Below are 26318 nucleotides of genomic sequence, written 5' to 3'. Positions count from 1 at the left end.
AATCTTTTCTGATTCTCTTTCGTGTCTTCAGGCTATTAAAAATATTTCTTGCAAACATCCACTTTTATTAGAAATTCTTGAATTGTATAAGGAGCTTGCTACTGGCCAATGCGACATCGTCTTTTATTGGTTACCCAGTCACGTTGACATTTCTGGGAACACAATGGCCGATCTTGCTGCCAAGGCAGCACTCAGCAAATCTGTGACACCACTTCTGATCCCATACTCAGATTACAAAGCTGCTAATAGATCTCACATCCGTGATCTGATGCAATAGAAGTGGGACACCCAAGTAGGTATCAATAAATTACATGAAATAAAACCTAATATTGGTAACACCTACTTGGGTTGTCAATCCAGATTCAAGAGATCATCATACGACGATGTCGTATTGGCCACACAAGATATACTCATGAGTACCTATTAAAAGGTGAGGATCCTCCGTTTTGTATCCCTTGTGATGAAAGAATCACGGTCAAGCATGTCTTGCTTGACTGTGTTGAATATTCCATCACAAGGGATAACTATTTCAAAGCACGAACCATGAAGGATCTTTTTACTAATATAAGTTCTCATTTCATTATTGCATTTTTAAAAGAATTAGACTTTTTAACTGATTTGTAAATAGATACATATTTTATTATTCGTAGTTTAGATTAGTAACTGAGATTGTTAGTGGCCCACCCTCGAAGGGGGTTGGAGTAGCGTAAAATTATTGTCCTCCTGAGAGGGTACGTAAGTCCCGAAACTCTCAAAGTAAATTTCAAACTTACCAGAATTTTTGTGATTTAAATTATGACTAAATTTGACTACAATCGCCGGCTGCTGAAGGGATGATGTAAATCCAACTAGGGTCCATGTAGGTAGCAAAGGTACTGTAAGGCCCCATGGTCCCTAATATGGTGATCTACCTTCAGTTGCTGGTGATCTATAGCCCGTTCTTATATTGTATTATCCAAATAGTGCTATTAGTTTTAATTTTCCACACTAGTTTTAGTTGTAATTGTGATATTCTAGTTGTTTACTGTCCTTCGTCGACATATGTGTATACTATACATCTATTCCATTTCAATGTCAAATATGTTCTCGTCAGGATATGGCTGAAATATTGCCGATGTGACGTTAAATAATAACTCATTCACTCACTCTTATATGGCACTGTGGTCTCTCGTGATCTATTCTTATGATAGCATACTAGTTTTGAATTAAGAGCTGTGATATTCTAGTAGTTTTACTGATCTTTGATGACAGGATTTTACGTTATACTTTTATTGATTTGAATATTGCTATAAACTGTTCTCGTCACAATATGGCTGCAATATTGCCGATGTGACGTTACGTTTTAACTCACTCACTCACTCACCCAGCGAGTTCATTATTTTCAATTAACTGTTGGATTCTTATCAATTGTAGATGTAATGTGGCAAATGAATAATAGGGTAAGCTATGGTTATAACGAATTCAAATTTCACTTCGTTATAATTGTAGTTCATTATACACATTTCATCATATGCGTCAGTTCCCAAAACGAGTTTGTTTTGGTATGGATGCTTTTTAAAAGACGATGTCGCATTTGCCAGTTGCAAGATCATTATACAATTCATTTATTTCAATTAAAAGTGGATGTTTACATAAGAGATATTTTATAGCCTGAAGGCAAGAAAGAGAATCTGAAAATATAATATATTGTTTATATTTGGAGTGTCTGTTAAAATAATTAAACGCTGTTTTGTATAGCGTTTGCTTCTGCTGTGAAAATAGAGCTGTTATCAGGCAATCGAGAAGATATTGTTCTGGATTCAATGACAGTGGCACATGCCACCGCGCCACCATCTTTGGACCCATCTGTAAATAAGGATTTGAATGTATTATATTTATTTCCTTACTGACTAAATTATTGTTTATACTGTAATTCATTAGTTTCGGATTTTTTAAATGTGGTCAATGTTAGGTCACCTTAGGGCCTGAACATTTGCCAAGGTGGAGAAGAAAGAAGACAGGAAGAAGCTATATTTTCCAGCTCAATGCCGGCAGCAGAAATGAATGGTTTAATTCTTAGCCCAAAGAGGCGGAACAAGAGAAGTAGTTCTGTTCTATAAATCCTCATAAAGAGGATTGAAAACACAGTTAACTGCATGATTAGACTCGTTAAAAGAGTGTTTTGTTGTATACTGTAAGGATAATTGTATACGACGTTGGTTAAGTCATGGCTCATCTGCCTCAACATAGAGACTGTCATCAGGAGAAGTTAGACAAAGTCTTAGGCCTTGGTGGTGAATAGAATCCAATAGTTTTAGGTTGCTGTTGCAGGCTCCAACATATGCGATGGAGCCATAATCAAGTTTGGAGCGGACTAGTGATTTATATAGGTGTAGGAGGGTAGTATGATCCCCTCTCCACTTTGAATTAAAAAGTACTTTCAATAAATCCAGTGCCTTCAGGCATTTATTTTTAAGGGATTTAATAGAACTCGCTGGAAAACAAACAACACAGAAATGTGGGATAATTAACAATTGTATTTACAAATCACTTCTATGAAATTACAGCAGCAGTGCAAAATAGAGTGGAAGTACAAATTCAGTAACGAATCAAATGCACAAGCAGTATTATATAAAAGCAGTGATCAGAGCTATAAATACAACTTATTACTGTTGGCTGAGGATCATGGGCGAAAACTGATCTTCCTATAATTACTGGCCTTCGTGTTATTTAAGATGTAAGGTTAAATGCTTGAGGCAGGAACTGGATCCACTTATATTTAAAGCAAAGTTTCCTGAACTTTCTGTAGCTACTTAGGGGAGGCTATACTGGGATATTCTAGAATAGCCAAGGAATTTTCACACCAGGCTTGTGTCAAAATATAAACACAGTAACCAGCACATCAATGTTTGTACTGAATTTTCACAGAAACAATGTAACATAAATACAACACCTTTCTCCAGTGGCACTTAAGAGATGTTACGCCTGTGTTGTGTTTAGTTGCCTGCAGCAACTTCCGGATCCTGAATGCACTCTCGATGATGAGGAACCAGACCCACGTGGACGTCACCTGCTCCAACGGATTCTCCTACCTACCGAACACATCAGGCAAATGTTTCCATGACAACGTACCATTAGACATAGGACAGTGCATGCAGACCCTCTGGATTGGCCAGGTACAGTGACACCTGTTTGGGGACCTAACACATTTATCTGCACGCCCTTCAACATAGGCATCACATCATGTTTGACATGTTAACATACTCTAAAATATACTGATCGCCGTTAAAAAAACCTTACCATCATTTTAATTCAATCCAGGTTTATGCGTGAGAGAAATGTTTACCCTACTTCATTATGATAGATGCATGTACAAAGCACTGAAAATTATACATATTGCTTCAGTTCTGCAAAACATTTTACACGTCGCTCAAGTTGTTTTTCGACACAAACCTGCTCACTGTCTTCTTTACAAGTGCGAGTATTCAGGGCCCCTCTCCCTGCTACCCTGTCTAGTTGTTATGTAACACACACCTGCTGCCTGTCTTCTTTACAACAGGTGCGAGAATTCAGGACACCTCTCCCTGCTTCCCTGTCTAGTTGTTATGTAACACACACCTGCTCACTGTCTTCTTCACAAAAGGTGCAAGTATTCAGAACGCCTCTCCCTGCTTCCCTGTCTAGTTGTTATGTAACACACACCTGCTGCCTGTCTTCTTTACAACAGGTGCAAGTATTCAGGACACCTCTCCCTGCTTCCCTGTCAATTGTTATGTAACACACACCTGCTCATTCTTCTTCACAAAAGGTGCAAGTATTCAGAACGCCTCTCCCTGCTTCCCTGTCTAGTTGTTATGTAACACACACCTGCTCACTGTCTTCTTTACAATAGGTGCAAGTATTCAGGACACCTCTCCCTGCTTCTCTGTCTAGTTGTTATGTAACACACACCTGCTCACTATCTTCTTTACAATAGGTGCAAGTATTCAGAACGCCTCTCCCTGTTTCCCTGTCTAGTTGTTATGTAGCACACACCTGCTGCCTGTCTTCTTTACAATAGGTGCAAGTATTCAGAATGCCTCTCCCTGCTTCCCTGTCTACTTGTTATGTAACACACACCTGCTCACTGTCTTATTTACAACAGGTGCGAGTATTCAGGACACCTATCCCTGCTTCTCTGTCTAGTTGTTATGTAACACACACCTGCTCACTGTTTTCTTTACAATAGGTGCAAGTATTCAGGACACCTCTCCCTGCTTCTCTGTCTAGTTGTTATGTAGCACACACCTGCTGCCTGTCTTCTTTACAATAGGTGCAAGTATTCAGAACGCCTCTCCCTGTTTCCCTGTCTAGTTGTTATATAGCACACACCTGCTGCCTGTCTTCTTTACAATAGGTGCAAGTATTCAGAGCGCCTCTCCCTGCTTCCCCGACTAGTTGTTATGTAGCACACACCTGCTGCCTGTCTTCTTTACAATAGGTGCAAGTATTCAGAACGCCTATCGCTGCTACCCTGTCTAGTTGTTATGTAACACACACCTGCTCACTGTCTTCTTTACAATAGGTGCAAGTATTCAGGACGCCTCTCCCTGCTTCCCTGTCTAGTTGTTGTGTAACACACACCTGCTCACTGTCTTATTTACAACAGGTGCGAGTATTCAAAACGCCTCTCCCTGCTATCCTGTCTAGTTGTTATGTAAAACACACCTGCTCACTGTCTTCTTTACAACAGGTGCGAGTATTCAGAACGCCCCTCCCTGCTTCCCTGTCTAGTTGTTATGTAACACACACATGCTCACTGTCTTATTTACAACAGGTGCGAGTATTCAGAACGCTTCTCCCTGCTTCCCTGTCTAGTTGTTATGTAACACACACCTGCTCACTGTCTTCTTTACAAGTGCGAGTATTCAGGACACCTCTCCCTGCTTCCCTGTCTAGTTGTTATGTAGCACACACCTGCTCATCTTCTTCATTACAACAGATGCAAGAATTCAGGACGCCTCTCCCTGCTCCCCTGAACAGCGGTGCGGAGATTATCGTGGAGGCAGCCGCAGATGGAGTCAGCAAGTAGGTGTTAGTAAAGTGTATAATAATCAGCACTTTGATAGATGACTTTCTAAACATGTGAGTGTAGATGTTTTTGGTAACTGCTCTGCTTCGGTTGGGAGGGCTGGAACGTGATTGAGTGAATTGTGTTTGACGCTGGAACATGTCGTCCATGTACATGCAGCCTGTTAATAATGGGGAAGGGAAGTATAGGCAATGGTGCATGGTCAGAAATGACGGAATGGGTCTTCGGTCATCATGCTTGTTAGAGCTGGCTGTCCATTTCAGCTGACTTTGTTGATGCATTTCATCGAACCCCAACTGTATAGACCGATTGTTACTGGATGTCCAGCGATTACCACTCAATTGCATAGACCGATTCTTATCATGTCAATCACTGGATGTCCAGCGATTACCACCAAAACCATATCTTAAACTACTGCAAATAACAGACAACTTTCTGAGCGATAATGTCTGGTGAGTAATAATTATCTTCTTCAGCCCTGCAATATATCTGTTCACCAAGGATGACAGTAAAACGGTGTTTTATCTGACTGTTCGGTGGTCGCCCTATGCCATCGTCTACAATACTGATGAAGGGTCATGGGGAACTGAAGTGAAGTCTTCCAGCCATCTGCTCAAACCAAATGTGACGTCTATTCTCTCCATCAAGATGACAGAGACTCAGTTTCTGGTAGGTTCTGGCAGGATTTGTGAAAATACATACATGCAAATGGGGTGTAGCTGTAGCATCCTTTAATGAATTTAGTCAGTGAGGAAGATTCCCCGGGTGGGGAAACGAACCTGACTCTTCGGTGTGGAAGGTTTAACCAATGTGCTACCCAACCTTCACACTGAGCAAACTATCAAAGGTGTATATACATTTAGTCGAATAGTGTCAGCGTGATGAAACTGTATGGCCTCATGTTATAGTTCACAGGCCACTTTTATGAAACTGAATTGGTTCGTGTCTATTCCAGATATCCAGCGATAACGGCAGTCTGTTCCAGGCTCCAATAAGGTTACCTCTGCAAGAGGCCGTCACCCTTGAAATGGCCTTCACAGTCATCAAACGAGTGCAGATAAAATATCCATAAGTGGAAAATATACACTACAAATATTTTTCTGATTTTGATACGTTTGGTAATAACATTAAGCTTACATAATAGAAAACGCCTTTTGTAAAAATTCCTGATACCAAAGAAATGTTTTTTTGTTGACATAATCAAACGAGTGGAAATATATATAATTATGTTTTACAAATAATGTATTGATGCCGATACATTTAGGAAAAAAACCATGAATTCATTTTTGAACACGGAAATTTTTAATTGTCAGTTATTCTGAATCTTGTCATTATGAAACTAGCACAATTAAAATATTATTAACAAAAATAAATATACAATGAAAACAATGTGTTAGTATTAATATCTCCTCGTCAGAAACATGAAGTCAGTGAGCTTAAACTTGCATGATCTGTATTTCGGCTATATATTTTTTGTATCTATAAAATCTATTCAGTGATACAAGGTAACAAAGAGTAGCTTTCCCTGCTGGATTCACACGATCCCTACTAGTGTTGGCGGTTATTGACAAACTTAAGCAACGTGTTAAAAGAACACATGTTCTTCAATTAAAAAGGTGTAAAGCACATTTCTGTCCCCTGTCGTGATATTGCTGCATGTTGCTAATAAACGGCGTAAAATAAACTGACTCAGTGGATGAAAACGTGGTAAGAACTGGAAACAAGTGAAGCTTCATATGTTTTAACATTGTACAAGAAGATCAAATCACAGTCAGTTGTTTAATATGTGTGTCAGACATTGGCATTGTCAAATGCTCATGCTATATAAGAAAGATTCCACTTGTTTGTCCCCAACAGGTGCTCAGGGAATGCTTATTTGCTAATTAATCCACCAGTTCCTCAGCTAGTTTCCCCAAGTATCATTATAAGATTGAAATACTTCAATCTGAATAACATGGAGGAGGAATAGGAAGAAGTGCATTTCAGTATTTGAGGCCACTTGGCCAAGAGTAAAACATTTAAGACAATATTTTGTGGATGGACAGATGAAACAATATACTTAGTTCAAGTTACGCTTTAGAAATCTTGCAAAAGACTTCATTTATTGCTGTTAAAAGTTGTTGAATCCCGAACAATATCTTCTCGACTACCAAATAACAGCTCTATTTTCACAGCAGAAGCTAACGTGATATTAACAGCTATTAAATATATTAATAAACACCGTAAATATCTTTTCTGATTCTCTTTCGTGTCCTCAGGCTATAAAAAAACTTTGTTGTAAACATCCACTTTTATTAGAAAGTATTGAGTTGTATAATGAGCTTGCAACTGGCCAATGCGACATCGTCTTTTGTTGGTTGCCCACCCACGTTGGCATTTCTGGGAATACAATGGCCGATCTTGCTGCTAGGGCAGCACTCAATAAATCTGTGACACAACTTCTTATTCCATACTCTCATTACAAAGCAAGCATTAGAACCTACATCCGTGAACTGATGCAAAAGAAGTGGGACACCCAAGTAGGTATTAATAAGTTACATGAAATAAAACCTTATATTGGTTACACCTACTTGGGTTGTCAGTCCAGATTTGAAGAGATCATCATGCGACGATGTCGTATTGGCCACACAAGATATACTCATGAGTACCTATTGAAATGTGAGGATCCTCCGTTTTGTATCCCTTCTGATGAGAGAACCACGGTCAAGCATGTCCTGCTTGACTGTGTTGAATATTCCATCACAAGGGATAACTATTTCAAATCACGAACTATAAGAATCTTTTTAATAATGTGAGTTCTCTTTTTTATTGCATTTTTAAAAGACTTAGATTTGTTAAATGATTTGTAAATAGATAAATGGTATTTTAAACATGGTAGTATACATTAGCAACCGCGATTGTTAGTGACTGTATCCTCGAAGGGGTTAAAGTATAGTAAAATTATTGTCTTCCTGAGAGGGTACGTAATTCTCAAACTTAATTTTTGCTTACCCGATTTTTAAGCGTAGTATATTTGTTCCGTTAAAATTCGGCTAAAATCTTCCTACTATCGCCAACGGCTGAAGGGAGAGTTCAACAGGAAAGCAGCTGGATGTTTGAAGGATTCATATGTATTAACCAGATATATTATTTTATTGGTATATTCTCTGTCTTTTGTACATATTTCAATTATGACATCTTGTGGCACCACTGGGCCAAATTTGTTCCAAAGGGTGATGACACTCAGTGCATGTGCAGTTTGTTAATGGTCTCGACACATCAGGTGCGTGTTTTGATGTTCATTTTGTGATGCTAATATTGTTTTCAGAATTCACTCTAGGCTGTAGGCTATAATGGTCTTCGACAAATGAACTTGAATAATCACGTGCCTGTTCCCAACAAACATTGTTCTTCAATTTTTTTGCAAGGCTATCATAGCAGATTTATATATGGTTGCACAGCCTTCAGCATCAAACGAATGCAGCTCAAATATATAAGTAAAGATAAAAGTAACTGTTGTAGAAATACTAGGGAAAAAATACACATACCTAAAAAGGCTTTCATCACAGCGTTTCAGTGATCAATTCATACCTATGCAATGTCTACTGTTATTTTGCCATTAACATCCAATATAATCTGTTTCAGCAGAAACTCGACACTGACATTCATTGTTACACATCAGCTCTGTTACAGCTGTATCATCGCGAATCTTTATACGTCCATTTAGCTTTATTTGCACTTGCAAAGTGACATAAGGAGACGAGAGGGTAATGTATTTTCAGTTCAAAGCTTGAAACCTCGAGGCTCGTTTGATTGACTTAGACGATAATACTGAGCTACCAAGTCATGCTTTCTGTGTACTTAAACATGGAACAGCTCTCCATTTGCCATTTCCATACATATTCCAACAACTAACACACTGAATCCATCTATCGAAAGGCAGCGACAAGACGTTTATTATTAATGTACATGTCAGTGTAGTCGACTTTCACTTGTACTTTCCGCTTGTTTCTATTTCATTAAGTGAATCAATTTAAGAATTTCCCGGCATAGCAAATAGGTTCGTTGATTACTGATGGACAGAAGTCCATGAGGTGCTCATTATGTTCTGATGTTAATAGATTAACAACAGTTAGTCTATTGTAAACAGAAGCACTTTCCGCTTGGGTTGGCAAACTCAAAATTAGGTAATTTGGCCAAGACGTTTAACACATCGTGATCTAATATCATTCAATAACCCTGAAATCGCCAATTCCCTTCCACTGATTTACTCACCTGAACTTGAAATTAAGGACATAAGCGAGATCGATACAACTGTTTCATACTTAGATCTATGCATAAAGTGAGTGAGTGACAAAAAACACTTCAAAACGCTGTACGACAAAATGGATGATTTACATTTTCAAATAGTCAACTTCTCTTTCATGTCGAGCAATGTTCCAACAGCTCAAGCCTTTGGTGTTTATATTTCACAACCTTTGAGGTACAATGGAGCGTGAATCGAGGATTTCAAAGTGCGCCATACCATCATTGCTCAGAAGTTGTTTGATAAGGTTACAACAATCAAGGCCTCAGTAAAGCCACAAGGGGTGCGGCCTGCAAAAGTAAGAAGATTATTTGTCCACTCCACTGAATTAGAAACGGGGGACTGTATGCCCCACATTTTTGCTGAAGTAGTCTGGTTCAATACTAGCCATGAAACCCTCGGCTATTTGCCTCCTATCTCTGTGTGGTCGGCCAAGCAGCAAAACGCCCCTTTCTTACCTGTACAGAGAATTTTGTGTAGAGGGGCATGGGCGTTTGAAATGCACCAAAGCAGTAGTTTTTAGTTGCCTGTCAAGTGCATGTTCGTTCCTTTGTATAGTTGCATTGTGTACTGTACCTACTGTCATGTCATGGAAACTATTAAATTCGTGTACATATTTTGATTGTAGAATTTGTAATACGGTCGATGATTGTAATATATCAGTATAGCTTCAGCTCTTGTGCAGAAGTTGGGTTTATATTCTGATCTTATTGTGTTACTGAGTATATATCAGCGGTTGTAGAGTACTAGTGTTTGTTGGTGTATGCTATATGTCTACTGTATAATGTGTTCCTGTTTGTATTTTGTTGCTTTGGAAAATATAATTCTCTTCTTGAACAATAATTCACGAACATGTTGTCCTTCTTTGTACAGGTATGTGTAATGTGCATAAGCACTGCCAGTTAGTGTATGTATCACGTTAAGAAATATAACAAACGGAAACCGAATGGGTAACTAGTACTAAAACCCAATGGACCTCACCGGCTTCAGTTTTCCGTAATCTTACCATAAATTTCCCTTTACAAAACGTAAAGGAGACTTCCCGGTTTCCGAAAATTAATTCATTTTTATGTGACAATATTCTTTATTTGAATCCTGATATATAATCTTGGTGGGCAAATCACTGAAGCTGAATAATCATCTCGACAATAGATTTCTGTGAAGTTGTGATCCCTATGAAATAAGATCCCCCGATCGTATTCAACATGTCACATAGTATCACATACCCATAAACACTCTTATCATCAGGTTTCTCATTTCATTTATCAGAACATATAAAATATACAACAAAAACATGCACATAAGTACACATTTCAATAGCCAGTTAATGGAAAACTGCGTCACAATACTCATGCCACAAGATTACACAATCTACGATTTAAATGGACGTTCAGCACTTCATCTTTTTGCGAGGTGGTTTTGGTATCTTTAGCGTTAACAGTGCCGTGGCAGGTTTTCTGGGAGCAGTTAAAATGGATAGATTCACCTCCTCTTCTCTTGATTGTGAACTTTAATTCGTAAAATTAGATACTGGTCACCTCTTCCACGGGAAATGAACTTGACCTTCACTTGTTAGTTAGCCATCGTGACAGACGTAATCATCGACCATACACGTCATTATATACTAATGGTAAAAAGTGTCCACTAAATTCTAAAAACAGCAAATCCAAGACCACAGTTCATGAACACCGTCCATATGGAGAGGGCTAATTAATGCCACCCACCAGGAGGAAATTTCACAGTGAGCAGTATGATCACTTGCCCCTGAACACTAATCCTTCCTAATCCATTGTAATAACTCTAGGGTGGTGGGTAAGTGAGAATAAACCATCTAAACTAAGGGGAAACTCTGTCAATTTCGGGAAACCTACATTACCTAAGATCCACTAGGTTTCCGCAAGAACGGAAACTAAGTTATTTTTGCTATGAATGTTTCAGCGAACTGAACCTAAATGGAAACTCCCAATGACAGTTTCAGTTGTAGAAACATGACGGAAACCTACACTTGTTAGTTTCAGTTTTCTAAACTGAGCGGAAACTCTCATTGTCTGTTTCCGGATACTGAAACCTAGCGGAAACCAACATTACCCAGTATCCATTAGGTTTCCGCAAGAACGGAAACTAAGTTATTTTTGCTGTGATCATATCCACTGGAGGATCCTGATTGTTCATATCGTGAATGAGCTTGACACAGTCAGTTTAATTGGAAACAACACCAGTATACAACATGCCGTTCTTAACAGATTTGATCACTGCATCTGAGCCGGTTTACATTGGTCATGTTCCAAGCAGATCATCTGTATCTTAGCTCAAACATGGCAATATGTCATGCCTCGCTTGGAGAAATATGTGGTTTGGAGGATTTAAACATGGCAGGACCTGTATGACAGACCCATGGGCAGCTCATTCAGCTTGCAGCAATATCTTTCATGGGCACCTCTGGTCTCTCTACACACCAGTCTGTGCCAGTTTGATGTCAGGAGTGTTAGTAATATAACTAGTGTATGTCCAACATTAGTTGCTAGGTTCACCCCGGGTAGAGCAACGTGTCAGGTCTGCCTCTCTACACACCAATCTATACCAGTTTGTTACTTGCTAGGTTCACCCCGGGTAGAGCAGCGTGTCAGGTCTGCCTCTCTACACACCAATCTATACCAGTTTGTTACTTGCTAGGTTCACCCCGGGAAGAGCAACGTGTCAGGTCTGCCTCTCTACACACCAATCTATACCAGTTTGTTACTTGCTAGGTTCACCACGGGTAGAGCAACGTGTCAGGTCTGTTGATGTCGGGAGTGTTAGTCATATAACTATGTGCTTCATGAGTTCATATATCAATGTGAACATTTCTTTTGTTTACATTAAATGTCATAGTCTCATGAAGGGAAGCTACTTTTTAATCAACGTTCGAAAGTCAAAGCATTACAGACGTAACATTTCACGTTGGTTGACAACGATATCACGTGCGGTTACAGGACGCACGATTAGTACCGACAGTCAGAACGTGACACACAACGTTATACACAACAAACGTGACACACGTTGTATGGATGATCAGCACTTGTCAAATCCGACCTGAAGCTTATGCCAAGCTCTGAGTTTGTCCACTCCTACAAATCCCACCCTGGCGAAAGGGGCTCGCATTTTGTTGGACATCAGGAAGGAGCCGTCGAGGTATGTCTGTGAACAGAATGAAAACCAGACATTTCAGGAGTAAGCAGCATAGCTGAGTAGGCAGATATCGCGACACCGGGTGTTTTGATGATCATGGTGCTTGAACAAATATCTGTTACCGCCACACTATATTTCATTCATTCACTCACTCACCCACTCACCCAGACACTCACTCAGTCACGTTTCACCTGAGAGGGTACGTAAGTCCCCAAACATTTCAAGTAAATTTACGTCTACCAGGTTTTAATCGTAGTCTTTTTAATGTACAGCTAATTCTCAGCATAAACGCCAATGGCTGAGGAGATTGTGTAAATCCAGGTAGGGTCCATGCAGGTAGCAAAAGTAATGTAAGTCCCCATGGGTCCTAGTACGGTGATTTACCTTCAGTTGTTGGCGATCAATAGCCCATTTTTATATTGTATTGTCCAAATATAATTTTCTACTTTTACATATATATGCTAGCTTGTTTTACCTCATTGTGATAACCCATTATGAATTTCGAACTAGTCACGATATGGCTGAAATATTGCCGATGTGACTTTAAATCTTAACTCACTCACTCACTCACGTTTCAGTGTTATATAATCAATCAAATACCCTGAAAATACACACCTGAAATATATCGATGCCAATCTTGACGTCTACTGTGAAGTGTTCGTTGTCTTTTGGACTCCACCCTGGAGAACGCTCTTCACGACCATATCCAGACCTTCTCAGATTGGTGTTGAATACTACCTCGGGTTTTCGCTTCCACAACCTCAGACACGCTATGTATATGCGGGAATGTGAGTCTGGATTCCCGAGAAATATGTGGGGTCTGCAAAATGTGAATATATCTTAAGTGAAATATGACTATGTCTCGTATGTTAAGATATATCATACATTTACAGTATTTTGTATGGTTTGATAAACATGGTTGGCTTTTAATACAATTGCTAACCGTAGAAACAGGCATACAGGTGATTGCATCCCTTCAATTAATAATTCATATGTTTTAACGAAACAAATCCCATAACCCTGTCGGGGTGAAGGTCTTTGTGGAGCGTGAGCGTTAATGAGTGGGTGTGAACACAGATCTAGTTATTTCATTTAGGTATTTAGTTTTATCAAAACATATAGGTGTGGATTCCTGAAGCAACCTTGTCGCAATATCGCCCCTACAAAATCAAGCAACACGTGTGACAATGCGACAATGCTACATTTTGGCCATTTGTCGCATTGTCACTATGTCGAATATTCTTGCTTTGAATAATATATTTTTTTATTCAGCCAAATGGCGACAATTTTCAAAGTCAACATATATCGTGTTCTTGCATTGTCGCCCATTTTATTTATGCAAAAACCGTTAGAATGTTCGATACTGCCAAAAGAAAAAAACGACAATGCCCTTTCTCGGATTTCCTGTATAGATGACGTGTAATGTGAAGTTAAGAAGGCAATGCGCACTTAGAAATATTCTGCCCACCATACGGGCATTGTGAACCATCTTTGGCACTCTAGAAGCAGCACGAGTCGTGGTGGTGCACAAAGACAACTATGAGAGGTAGGATTGTTTACAAAGAGGCTGCCAGTGGAAGGCGAAGACGACAGACTGACATTTGGCAGAATATTGGATGGTTAGTTCCTGCTTTCTGCTCCCTTGTCTGCCGGCTCCCTCCCTGTCTGCCGGCTTCCTCCCTGTCTGCCGGCTCCCTCCATGGCTGCCGCCTCCCTCCCTCGCTGCCTCCCTCCTGCGGTACTGAAGATCAGGATCCTGTCGGCTCCCAAACTCGTGTATCTGCTACAAGAGCGGCCGAGAACGGTCGCCGAGCCTTCGAAACGGCAGTCATAGCATCCCGAAACGGCATGCAAATCGTCAGTCATCGGCATTCTTCGCCTCGCAGCCTCGCTTTCAGTCAAGAAACATGGCGGCGCGGGAAGAAGAAAAGCCTTTGGTAACCTGTTTTTCGTCACTATGAGTGTAATCTTGAAAAACTTATATCGGGATGTAGCGCATAAACCCCCTATTGTAGTAAGCTTCAAATCTATGTTCATACTTCTCCGTGTTAGGCTTGCAATTCCGCACAATGTGGTCCCTCGTTCGACCGAAGGCGTTTTTTTGTTGACATGTCGTGCTGATGTTTCTCTTCAGTTTTGTAAAAAAAGACTCATGGCCTCACGATTTCAACGTAAAGATATTTTTGTGATTGAAAAAGTTGCTAAAACGTCTTCATTATCAGTGAATTGCGTATGTAGGTGATCATTTTCACTTTGACTTCCCAAATTGCATTTTTTTATTTCTCAAACTTGTATTCACAGATTTCTGAGGAAGACGTGTCAATCCTCTCGCCCATCTTATTTGACGGTCCAGTTGTCCGGGTCCCTGAAACGCCTTCCAATTCTCAGGAAGCACTTATGCCTGAAACCCCATGTACTTCTCAGGTAAAAAGAATTTTTAGTAATGTATCCTTTTTTAATGCAATATGATCTATTTAGTCTACAGGATTACAAAAACTTTGGTCATTTTACTGTACATAATTGGTTAAAATTCAATGCTTTCAATTGGTTTATCTTCTTCTTTTTTTAAATTTCAATGACTTATATTTCATTATAATAATATTCAACCGTTTTATTTTCAGAGAGATGCCTCTGCATCAAGTATGTTTGTCCCCGAGACGCCAGCTTCACAACTTCCAAATCTGGAAAACTGTGGTAAGCATTTTCATTTAAAGTCATTTGAGTGTCTAAATGTCCCAATGGATTACATCTTGTACTTATATTGCACAAGTATTCAGTAATGTTCATGTCAATTGACATGGTGAAAGCGGTGTGTGTGTGTGTGAGTTCATCAGACATAATTTTGCTAGTTTGTATGTTTGTATAACACCCCTTCACACCATATGTATCGTCAAGTTGTCAGACGAAGATCTTTAAGTTTCATCTTACTGTTATGAAGTCATTAAAGGAATTTTTTTCTTTCAGATATTTCTGTGATTCTGAACCTTCCAGAAATTCCAACGTTTGAATGTATGCCGTGTAAAAAGAAGTTTAAAAATCGGGCGACATTGCGATCTCATCAGAGAAGGAAACATGAACTTGATTTTAATATCAGCTGTGAATTGTGTAACATGTCCTTCTTCAATACAGAGTTATTGAAGGAACATAGAGCCAAGTTACATAAGCAGAAGGGTCTTTGTCGCTGCAAAACCTGTTTCAAAGTGTTGAACAGCTACAGAGGCATGCGAGAGCACGTGAAATCTCATTCTGAGGAAGTGCACAAATGTACAGAATGTGATAAATTCTTCAATTCCAAGCAGGCTTTGAGGAGACACATGAAAACACATGATAAAGAATTTATTTGTGAACTGTGTGACAAACAGTTTGCAACCAAATTTCAGTTAAAGGTACATGGTTCTGTACATCAGGTGAACCCTGAGATGTACCGATGTGACCAGTGTCAGTACCAGAGCAGATGGTACTCCTGTGTGAAGAGAGATGTCACAAAAGTACATTGTAGGTCACGACCATTTATTTGTGACAACTGTGGGCATTCCTTCAAAGACAAGTACAACTTGAAGAGGCACATCTCTAATGTCAAGTGCAATGTACCCAAAATGAACAAACAATGGGAGGACCTATAAGTAAAAACCAGCTGCAACTGTATCAATCTCAACTGTGATTCTTAGCATTCTCTATGTTTTCATAATTTCATCCACATTAAGATCTCATGTTGAAACACAATTTTCATTATACATTGTATTCATAATATCTTCCACCTCATCAAACAGTATTTTTAGATGGAGGATCTAGATTATTGATGACAAAGTATTTTGGGGAGTTTGCCCCAGTGCTACATAATATTTTACTTGTTTATCCTGTGATCTTTTTAGTAGCAATTGGCACTTTGTTCAGTAGTTTAGTGAACTATTTTGTTTGGAGATTTAACATGTGAACCTGCCAAACAGGCAGCTTCTATATTTATTTACTTGTTGATGCCATGGCTAATGCAATGAACATTTCACATTTATACATAATTCCTGCCAACTCACAACATGAATCTCAAAGATAGTGGAAGAATGTGCCAAAACAATGTACACAATATTTTTCCTGGAAGTATTTTTGGGATGTTGTCACGGCCAATCACAATGTTTTCTTTTATCATGTGATATCTGTAGTTGTATTAGCACTTTGTTTAGTAGGGTAGTGGATTATTTTGTTTGGAGATTTAACATGTGAACTTGCCATGGCATGACTTTTTTATTGGCAGCTTCTGTATTTTTCCACTTGTTGATGCTTTAACATTTCCTATTTATTCCTAATACCTTCCACCTCATAACTACAAAGATCTCAAATATTGTTGATGAATGTGCCAAAACCATGTCTGTTATTTTTTAACTGAAACTGTTTTTCCATTTATTTCATTTGTCTCAGATAGTCAAATAATTTTGAAGTAGGTTGTAGATTGTAGATTTAAGATGCATGTTTCTAAGAAGATGATTATTTTTACTGTTTGTGCAGTAGAAATAGATCTATTTTGTTTGCATATCAGGAAAATTGTTTATAAGTTTCTTGATTTCCATGTACCTCAAACTATGCAATGCAATCCCATTACCTCTTTAGAAATTAACCCATAATAATGCAAGTGAACACTTTGCACACTGTAAGAGAAAGAGAAATATACAAGATGTGAAAGTCAATATATTTGTTTATTAACAATTGTACAAGATGAGTTTTACCCAACACAGTATACATATATATATACATACATTCATTCTGACCACAAAGCTATATTACTTTTGTGAACAATATTTTAACTCAAATGTCGATGAAAAGTAATAAGCCAGTTGTTACATATCAACTTCATGCTCAAAGGTTATTAACATATCATTCTAATCTGTTACTATGAATAATGTATGAATGCATATTTTGATTCCATTTACCATGATAATGTTACTGGACATTGTAATGAAATAGAAATATTGATCATGTTTTGAATAACTCAGCACATTCCTGTTTGTACAAAAATAAAGCTTAAATTGAGGTACAAATATGTCTCCGTCTTTGTTCGTGGAGGTCTTAAGAGGTCTCCTGATTTGGACTTGAAACGGAAATCCCTGCCCTAATCAGTGGATTGAGTTTGCATTCATTCACTTTATGGTAATGTCGCACACCCACAGCCCCTCTTCCTGGCTCATGTGGTGTGGTTAATCCTTTCGGTTCCTTTCTTGTCAGTCTCCTCCTTTCCCATGAATCGAACAAGTGGTTCTACAATAAAAATGACAAAGTAAAAATGAAATCAAGACAGTGTTGAGATTCACACTACATAAAACAACCATACATGTACATTAAACATGTGATGTGATATAATGTTTAACACTGCTTTCAAGAGCATTTCTATTCTATCATTGTGGCTAGTATTATTGTAAGAAGAAATCCTGAGGTGAAAAATTTGTAGAATCTCTCGGCTTCAAACCGAAATGTGCCAAACACTGCATCATTACATTACAGTTACAACGTAATGTGTTGATATCAATGATGTTATGAAGGTTTTATGATGATAACAGTGTACTTGATTACATTACCTGAATTCTTATCTGATGGATGAATGCAGGTGGATCTTGGGGTGGTGGAAGGGGACCGACATCTCTCCCCAACAGCTGCTGGGGGTAAACTGGAGCACTAGACAGTCGTGCTGAGAAGCCTCTGAATATGATGAAGGAAAATAGTTATGAACAAAATATTACACTTATACTCTAAATCTGATTATATGCTCAGCTATTAAACATGAGCTTTTAGCTCATTGATTTTAAATAAATTATTATTTGAAACATTTTACACTTAGGAACTAAATTCACAAATTTCCATTTTTAGGCATTATTTATTCAGAAAAGTGCACTTTCTGAAATGTAGAACAGATATTTTAGTTGATTTTATTCAATATATGGTTTGTTACCTAGTTGGGTCGTGTCTTACAATACACTCTCCACATATCTTTGCCATGTTCACCTCCAAGTCAACACAGCTCGGAACTCCATTCTTGGCTCCGGGCATGGTTGCCAGACATGAATACAGGCTTTCACATGGCTGGCTCCCAAGCGCCCTATTGTTATAGGTTCTTCTACGAGTGATGGCATACATCATGAAGTCTGTATCTATAGTGGCCACTGTTGACTCCAATAAGGAAGTCGAATATCCCATAATGTGTGATCCTGGAGGGGGAACGAGGAGAAATCGACCAATGACAACAAGTAGTCTCGGTACCTGAAGTAAACAATATTAATTAATATCTGAAAACTGTTATTGAAAACTATCATTAGATAATATTAGAACTGTAAATTATAAATCCAAACAGATTTCTCACACAACATTATATGTTAAGAGATGTGCCATAATGCCTTTTAAATTCTCCATCCATGCTTAATGCATCTTTTATACATCCTTTTTAAGTACCATATAAAGTGACTACAAGATTCAATTGTACATAGAAAATTACTCAGTAACTTACTGAAGTTTCATACGACACCTCTCTACAGCGGATATCCCAGGCTCGTCACAGGATTCAAACCACTCTCTCACCTGGAAGAATATTGTACATGTAGTGAATGATATGTCATTTGGCTTATCTTCATGGACTAAGGGTCACATATTACTTATATAAAATCATAAAAAATATCAGTACAAAAATAATAAAATAACCCTCAGATCTCAAATCATGCTACATCATCTCACAATATCATTATAGTAGCATGAAAATTTAAATATATGTATTTTTTTCCAAGATAAAAACTTTGAGGCAGATCCAAGTATGAAAATGAGAGAACACTACATGATAAGTTCACATTCCCTTAAAACAAAATAATCTGTACACTTACATATTTGCATAACTTTGCGGAGTCCTGGTATCCCCTTTCTTCAAGTTCCATCTGTACACCCTGTGAGAATGTTATCCTTGCATAGTCTGACGACTGCATATTCAGTTGTTGCTCCATCATGCCAGGCTTCAATGCTGTCTTGCGACTATTTGCAACTTCAATGAAATGCGACCTCGATGATTTCCCCAGATTTCCCTTGCAAATAGCAGATCTGTGTCTTGTGAGTAGATGGTGGGTATCAATCTTCTTTACCTCCAGTTGCTGCCTTGTTTGTGAATATTCCGGAATGTAAAACCAGTCAATACGTCTTGTAGCATCAACTTCTTGTATGACCATGCCATGCTGAATTTTGGAATTCTTTTGCCATTCTTCCTTGACTCTCTCGAAAGTCCACTGAGCATAAGAAGCATTCAGTGCCGCTTTTGGATAGATATTACTTTGCAATACTTGAGCAGATAGGACAGTCAGTGATGGTATTGTCTTCTTGCCATTCTGAGCAACTATGGTTCCTTCCAGACTCAAAAGTTTCTTTAGTCGACACAGCACAATGTCCATGTCCATTTGGTACTTAAAGAATCGTGCAACAACCTTCAATTCGGGAATCTTCAATTTTGAAAGTTTGTCACATTGCATCAGAACTACCTTGATTTCATCAACAGTTTTGTCTTTCCGGCTATCAAACCCATTTCAAAGATCGACGAGAAGATCAACATAATGTTGGTGAGTGATTTGGATGTTCTTCTCTGCATTCGACTCCTCTCTGTTGTATTGCTGCTGGTCTTGATCATGATCATCTACTTCAGTACCAGAATGTTCAGCTTCCAGATGTTCTTCAGCTGTATGCAGATGAACTTCTTCAAGGCATATTGCATCTTCCTGACAGGCCTCGGGCGAAACATTTTGTTCTTGAATTGGCTTCACTCTGTCGCCTTTTTTAAGATATGCCATACATGTTTTTGGTGGAGTGTTCCTGTTCTTTTTGATGATCTCTTCATCCCAGAACTCAGCAATGATGGCTGTCTTCTGCATTTTGGGGACCTTATGACAGTGTTGCTTCTGTACCAGAAGCAATGTTTGAGGCTTTCCAAATAGGTCTTCCCTCACAAGTTTCATAAACTGACCATCAAAGGAGACACAGGGAACATGCATTCCAATTTTATGAAGTTTTCTCGGGTATCTTCCAATATTGACTGCATGACTGTCATTGAAAGGCTGTATCCTTTCAGGAAGTAGCAAATAGGAGCTCCTATTACTTGACTCCTGCTCCTGATCCTGTCAGTGTCTGAGGCAACCAAGGTGACAACTTCTGTGGCTTTTCTTCTCAGCAGTTGGTAAATCTTCTTGTTGTTGGCAGAAACTGTTTCCATTGTTGAAAGTGCCAGCTTCATGTCCCATTGTTTGTGTATCCCTGGGGGAATACTGACCTGGGAGTCTGCCAATACATGGGTTGTGAAAGTGTCCTAGCTGCTTTCCACTTCCTTAGACTCAAATGCACTGACAGATGAAACCCGAGCAAGTAACTTGCAATTATGGGACACTGCATTCTTGATTTTCAAACTCAGTAGTTTGGAAGTTTCAGACAGTTTCGTTGGTACCTTGTCTTTTGCATTACCATAGACTTCCTTAATGCAAGCTACTGCCATGCTCCAAGTGTCAAGGTCTTTCGAGACTCTGAAAATTATTGTTTCATCACTCTTGTAGGAACCAAAATAGCAGTTCTCCACGTCCAATGCCATCATTTCTGCCTGTACCTGAAGGTAATATCTGGCTTGTATTCCAGTGTGGAGCCTCCCCGTATAAGGGCTCTTAACTTCGAGTACTGCCTCCACTTTTCCGGTTTGTATATTTGTAACTATTCCAACATTGGAACACTTCCGGCCTTAACTTGGAAACAACCAGCTTCGTAAATTGCACAATCAGGCAGAAAACTAGGAATAAATCTTGTGCAGAATGTGGCAAGGGCATCTGGCTCATGCTTCTCGCCATGTCTTATGGCATCCTGTACTTCCTGAGTGAATTCTGGAACTTCCTTTCCTCTCAATTTCTGCAGAAAGTGTTCCCGTTGTGTCTTTAGTCCATCCGCTCCTACAGCTGCGAAAATCGTGCTTCCTGTGACGTTTACTTCCTTTCGGAATGAGAACCAGGCCTTACTTCTGTGCTTCACATATTGTGTCCCTTCACGTAACAGGAAAACTGCTAGCTCCTCTTTCCTTTCATTGCCACTGTCCATGAGACTGTCAATGTCATGGAGGGCATAGAAAGTTGGCAAATTAAAAACAGACAAAAAGGCGATTCCAGAAAAAGTGATTGTTTCCTATGCAATGTGGCAAGGATCTTCACAAGTTTATTTCTCCAATTGCGACCAGTTTCCAAGCACTCTCAAAGTTCTACTTGAGCTGCTATTACCAGCTGTATAACAAAACAGTACCGTGAGTTTTTGTAGTCTTCTCCACCCAATTTCTTCAATCTGTCAAGAGCATTATTCTTCTTATCAAGTTCTTCATTCAGTTTTATTGATTTTTCACTTAGGAGGGTCATATTCCACCGAAGTTCACTTTCTTGTGATATGGTCTGAGACTCCTCGACAAGCTGACAGGTTATTGCAATCAATTTTTGTTCTTCTGCATAAGTTTCCCTTCTTTTTTGTAAAGTTATGCCATCTTCTTCCATTCCGAGGAGATCAATATCTCCCTTTTCATCTTTGAGTCCAGGGGTGATTTTCTTTCCATCCAAAGACAGACATACACTGCTTTCTTGTACAGAGGTAGAATTTGCAACCTTAGCCGCAATTTTACCAGAAAAACCAGGAGGAAGTGTTTTGGGCCATTCTCCATCATACGGATCAAATTTTCTTCATCTGGGACAGCTAAAATAATGTCTGATTTTTCTGTATCAAGAAATCCACGTTTGCACTCTTCTGTCAAAATACTTCCAATTGATTTCCAGCCGCTTAACAATCGGAGAGCCATCCCTCCACATTTTGTTAGGAGAAGCTTCCAGAAACATTTGGACTGCCATGAGAATCTCATTTGAGTCAATGATTCTACACTCAGAGCATTTACAGTGTCTGATATTATTTGAAAGGTAAGACCTTCAAGGTCAAGTCTACCCGACACTATAACTTCCAACAGTTTTTCTAAGAAGTCTCCTCTACCTATATCCATTAATTTTGCATGTGCTGCTTCACACAAGGCGGAGAGATAGTCAATGTCACAATGTTTTGATTGTGTTTCATTGCTAGCAATGTTACCTCTTACAGTGTGGGTGCCAGTCCGCAAACATTCTGTTCCACATTTCTCACATAGGCGATCAGAACTGTAGTTGTGAATGCATGATTTTGAGGCTGCATCACACTTTCCACATTTATCACACAATGTCAGTCCACTTACTTCATGGTCTGAACAGGTCTGATTAAGTGAAATGCTGTTAGGGGTGTTATTTTCCTTAATTGGAGACAAAGGAATTCCCCATGAATCACTGCAATGCTTCTTGACAGGGGTGCTGTGATCTACTTCGATCTCTTTGGAGTCAGCACTGGTATTTTCTTTGTCAGAAGGGAGTTCTCTTGGCGCGGAGGCATTGTTACCTACGCCTTTTTTTCTCTTTAATGTTAGTCTGTATTTATGCCTTCCCATCTTCAAAACTGAAATGAAATACATAAAAATAGTTACTTGTTCCAACGAAAATCTTATCAAAGAAAAGCTATTTTACGCAGAGGTTGATAATCAAATTATCCCCCAGGGCCAGTGTATTGATACCACAATTGATGTGTTTTTACTCTTGAATAACTAATAGCTAAGCTTAAATAAAATCTTGATTTTTGCTGTCGATTTTTTTATTTTACTTATCTATGATCAGTAAGACAAAAGCAAACTTTGAACCCTGTTAAACCTTTCGATATTCATCTAAACGGAAATTGCTAAAAACTGTTGTGATTGGTCTGTTCCCTTATGTTCTGGTGATAATTCTTATAACAAAGTTTCATTAATGGAAGCCTATATTTGTTGTCGTTGTATTCGAGTCCCTTGAGTAAATACACAAATATGATTTATAATTTTTAAACATCTTGACATAATAAGTAAATTATTAACCGACCGCATCGCGGCTCTCGGCTAGTAAAATATTAAATTGATGTTAACAGTAACTGTTTACAACAAATCTCCATTCTATTGTACATTATCGTATTCAAAGTAAAAGTATTTTAAAGCTTGCGTATGATATCGCGTCCATGAGTTGAAGGAATTACCCACATCGTCTCTATTAGCTGTAAGAAACGCGAATAATGTAACAAAAACTTAATCAAGACTTGAGTCAAGTCCAACAAAAAACGGCCTTCGGTCGAACGAGGGACCACATTGTGCGGGATTGCAAGCCTAACACGGAGAAGTATGAACATAGATTTGAAGCTTACTACAATAGGGGTTTATGCGCTACATCCCGATATAAGTTTTTCAAGATTACACTCAAAGTGACGAAAAACATTACTTACCAAAACCTGTTCGTCTTCCCGCGCCGCCATGTTTCTAGACTGAAAGCGAGGCTGCGAGGCGAAGAATGCCGATGACTGACGATTTGCGTGCCGTTTCGGGATGCTATGACTGCCGTTTCGAAGGCCCGGCGGCCGTTCTCGGCCGCTCTTGTAGCAGATACACGAGTTTGGTTTCCATTTCAAACGATTAGTTAGCAATTACGGAGGCGTTCGTTTCGGTTTTAGAGGATATTGTTGCAATTTTGGAAGTTTATTTTCCTATTTTGGTGATATGTGGTCTGTTTTGGTGTATATGAGTTCAGTTTTGATGATTTGTTCGCCGTTTGTATGGTAGGCCTGAGACAGACCTCATCACTGGAGAAAGAGCGATATAGCAAGTCATCGCCAATCTTCCACATGCTCAATCTTGTAACAATTTATGACCTAGATATGCATTTATACAACTATGTAAACCAATCTTCCTTCTTAACGAAGGCTGAGTGGTCTATACTGGTTAAAGAAAGAATACTTAAAGCTGAGGATACATATGTTGCTTCTGTAACAAGGTTGAGACTTAACCTTGAAAGATATCAGACTATAAGATATCCTAAAATGTTCACAGACTATGGTCTGCATGTTTATAAAATGCCAGAATGTTGAGTGTGAGTGTGAGTGTGGCATAGTTGCCTATGATATTGCAAAACATGTATTTCTACACTGTACTCTCATACAAAGTAGTAGAAACGCTTTGATTGAGTCACTAGTTGGCATGCTAGATGTTGACACTTTTGTCAGTTTATGGAATGATGAAGACCTATTTGTCTCATTTATGCTCGGTGGTCTACCAAATGTATATGCTCAAGAGCTTGAACAAGAAATGTGGTTTAAATGTTTAAAACTAATCGCAAGCTCTGTAAAACTCTGGCTACATCAACTAAAATACCTATTCTAATTTTGATTATCACACTCTGTAACCTGTAAATACATATATATAACCTATGTTACAACCTGCTGTATCTTCGACTTCGGATGAAAATAAAGATTATCTATCTATCTATCTATCTATCTATATATCTATCTATGACTAACAATCTGTTTAGCTGTCCTTATGGACATACGACAAACAATTTTGACGCATCTGACAAGTTTCTGACAAGTGGTGAAAAATATGATGAAAATTTATATTGTCATGCCCTAAGATTCCGAGCAAAGATATTTTGTACTATCAGTCGTCCTCTCCACTCTATGTATTCTTCACCAGCTGGTCGATTTGCAAAGCAACTCTTGTGTAGCAACGTGTGTGCGTGCATGTGTGTTTGTGCGTGTTGGTTTGCAGATACAAATTAGGACTAGTCAACTTCACAACACAGGGAAGTAAAGGAGTAATATCGGGTGTTATTTGCCTCTGTGTTAGTTGAACAGATTCAGGACAAGTCTGGTCAAGTACACTCGATGACGATTTGTAATGACCCCTGGGGTTCAAACTCTGACGTTCGTTCATATATGTACAACTTTCGTAGACACGATATGGCTTAAATACTGCTGATGAGACTATTAATTACACTCACTCACTCACTCACTCACTCACGCACCCAAACTCTGACATGGTGCAGCATGCATCAGCTTTACCCTACAGCTACTCACGTCATTCTGTCCTGTTATACACTAGAAAAGTCAGTACAGGTGACATCGGAGTGAATATAGACCTTTAACCATTCAGCTTTTCTTTGAAACTTACCTTAGTTGGGGCTTTTTGAGGTTCATTTGCGCCAGCTCCCAAGTCACTCGCATCCCAGTCTGGAGATAGAATCCCAGATCCATTACGTGTCCTTCCTTCATGGACTATAGGAATACAAACACATGCCATAACATATATATACTGAGCCACAAAACAAACGTCGCCTATTAAAACCAAATGCAAAATTTTGTTCTTACAAGGTGCTGTTTTTATATATGACTGTACCGTTTTGTTAACATGTTTTTCAATAACAATTGACAGTTATTACCAAAATCAGTGTGTTTTCTGTTGAAAAAGCAAATCGACAAAGCATATATATAACATACCATAAACCAATATTAATAGATTATGATAGGCGTAAACGCATACTAATACACATGAAGGTGTACACAGCTATTGCACGCAGAAATAGTCCATGACTGACAAATACATACATATTGTCATACACGGTATTTTCATTGGTAACTACAAAACCTACTGCATGTATTTATAGTACAAACTGACCCTGTTTGGCAAAGTGTCCTCGTAGTTCTCTCTGATGTGTGGGACGCACCGTACTTTCATTAATTCCCAGGATTTTCCTCTGCGACACCGGAAGTGACCTGGACAGTGTCTGTGCAAGGTGTGAGAAGCAATGACGTCACTGTCGGAGTCTTCAGTACGTCTTACTTCATCACAAGTTACTGAATACAGAGAGTACATGGAATATTGAGACTCGTCAGTAGCAGGAGGTGGTGATGTGTTAACTGAATACA

General features: G+C 38.9%; 2 protein-coding genes across 2 annotated transcripts; one reads left to right on the top strand and one right to left on the bottom strand.

Moving 5' to 3' along the window:
• The first annotated feature begins 14410 nt into the window (after positions 1-14410).
• On the top strand, positions 14411-16126 carry LOC124271302 (gastrula zinc finger protein XlCGF52.1-like). Its single transcript, XM_046706400.1, has 4 exons — positions 14411-14440; positions 14805-14927; positions 15125-15197; positions 15468-16126. The coding sequence occupies exons 1-4, from the start codon at positions 14411-14413 to the stop codon at positions 16124-16126; spliced, it is 885 nt and encodes a 294-aa protein (XP_046562356.1).
• A 1286-nt stretch (positions 16127-17412) lies between these two features.
• Positions 17413-19803, bottom strand: LOC124271300. The gene is made up of 5 exons (XM_046706398.1): positions 19358-19803; positions 18991-19061; positions 18439-18746; positions 18068-18188; positions 17413-17750 (listed from the first exon to the last, which is right to left on the bottom strand). The coding sequence occupies exons 3-5, from the start codon at positions 18681-18683 to the stop codon at positions 17562-17564; spliced, it is 555 nt and encodes a 184-aa protein (XP_046562354.1). The 5' UTR covers positions 18684-18746; positions 18991-19061; positions 19358-19803; the 3' UTR covers positions 17413-17561.
• Positions 19804-26318: the final 6515 nt, after the last annotated feature.

Source organism: Haliotis rubra, unplaced genomic scaffold (genome assembly GCF_003918875.1).
Source record: "Haliotis rubra isolate DU_JTF1 unplaced genomic scaffold, ASM391887v1 Scf1597, whole genome shotgun sequence".
NCBI classification, from domain to species: domain Eukaryota; kingdom Metazoa; phylum Mollusca; class Gastropoda; order Lepetellida; family Haliotidae; genus Haliotis; species Haliotis rubra.
This window is presented reverse-complemented; position numbering and strand designations above follow the sequence as displayed.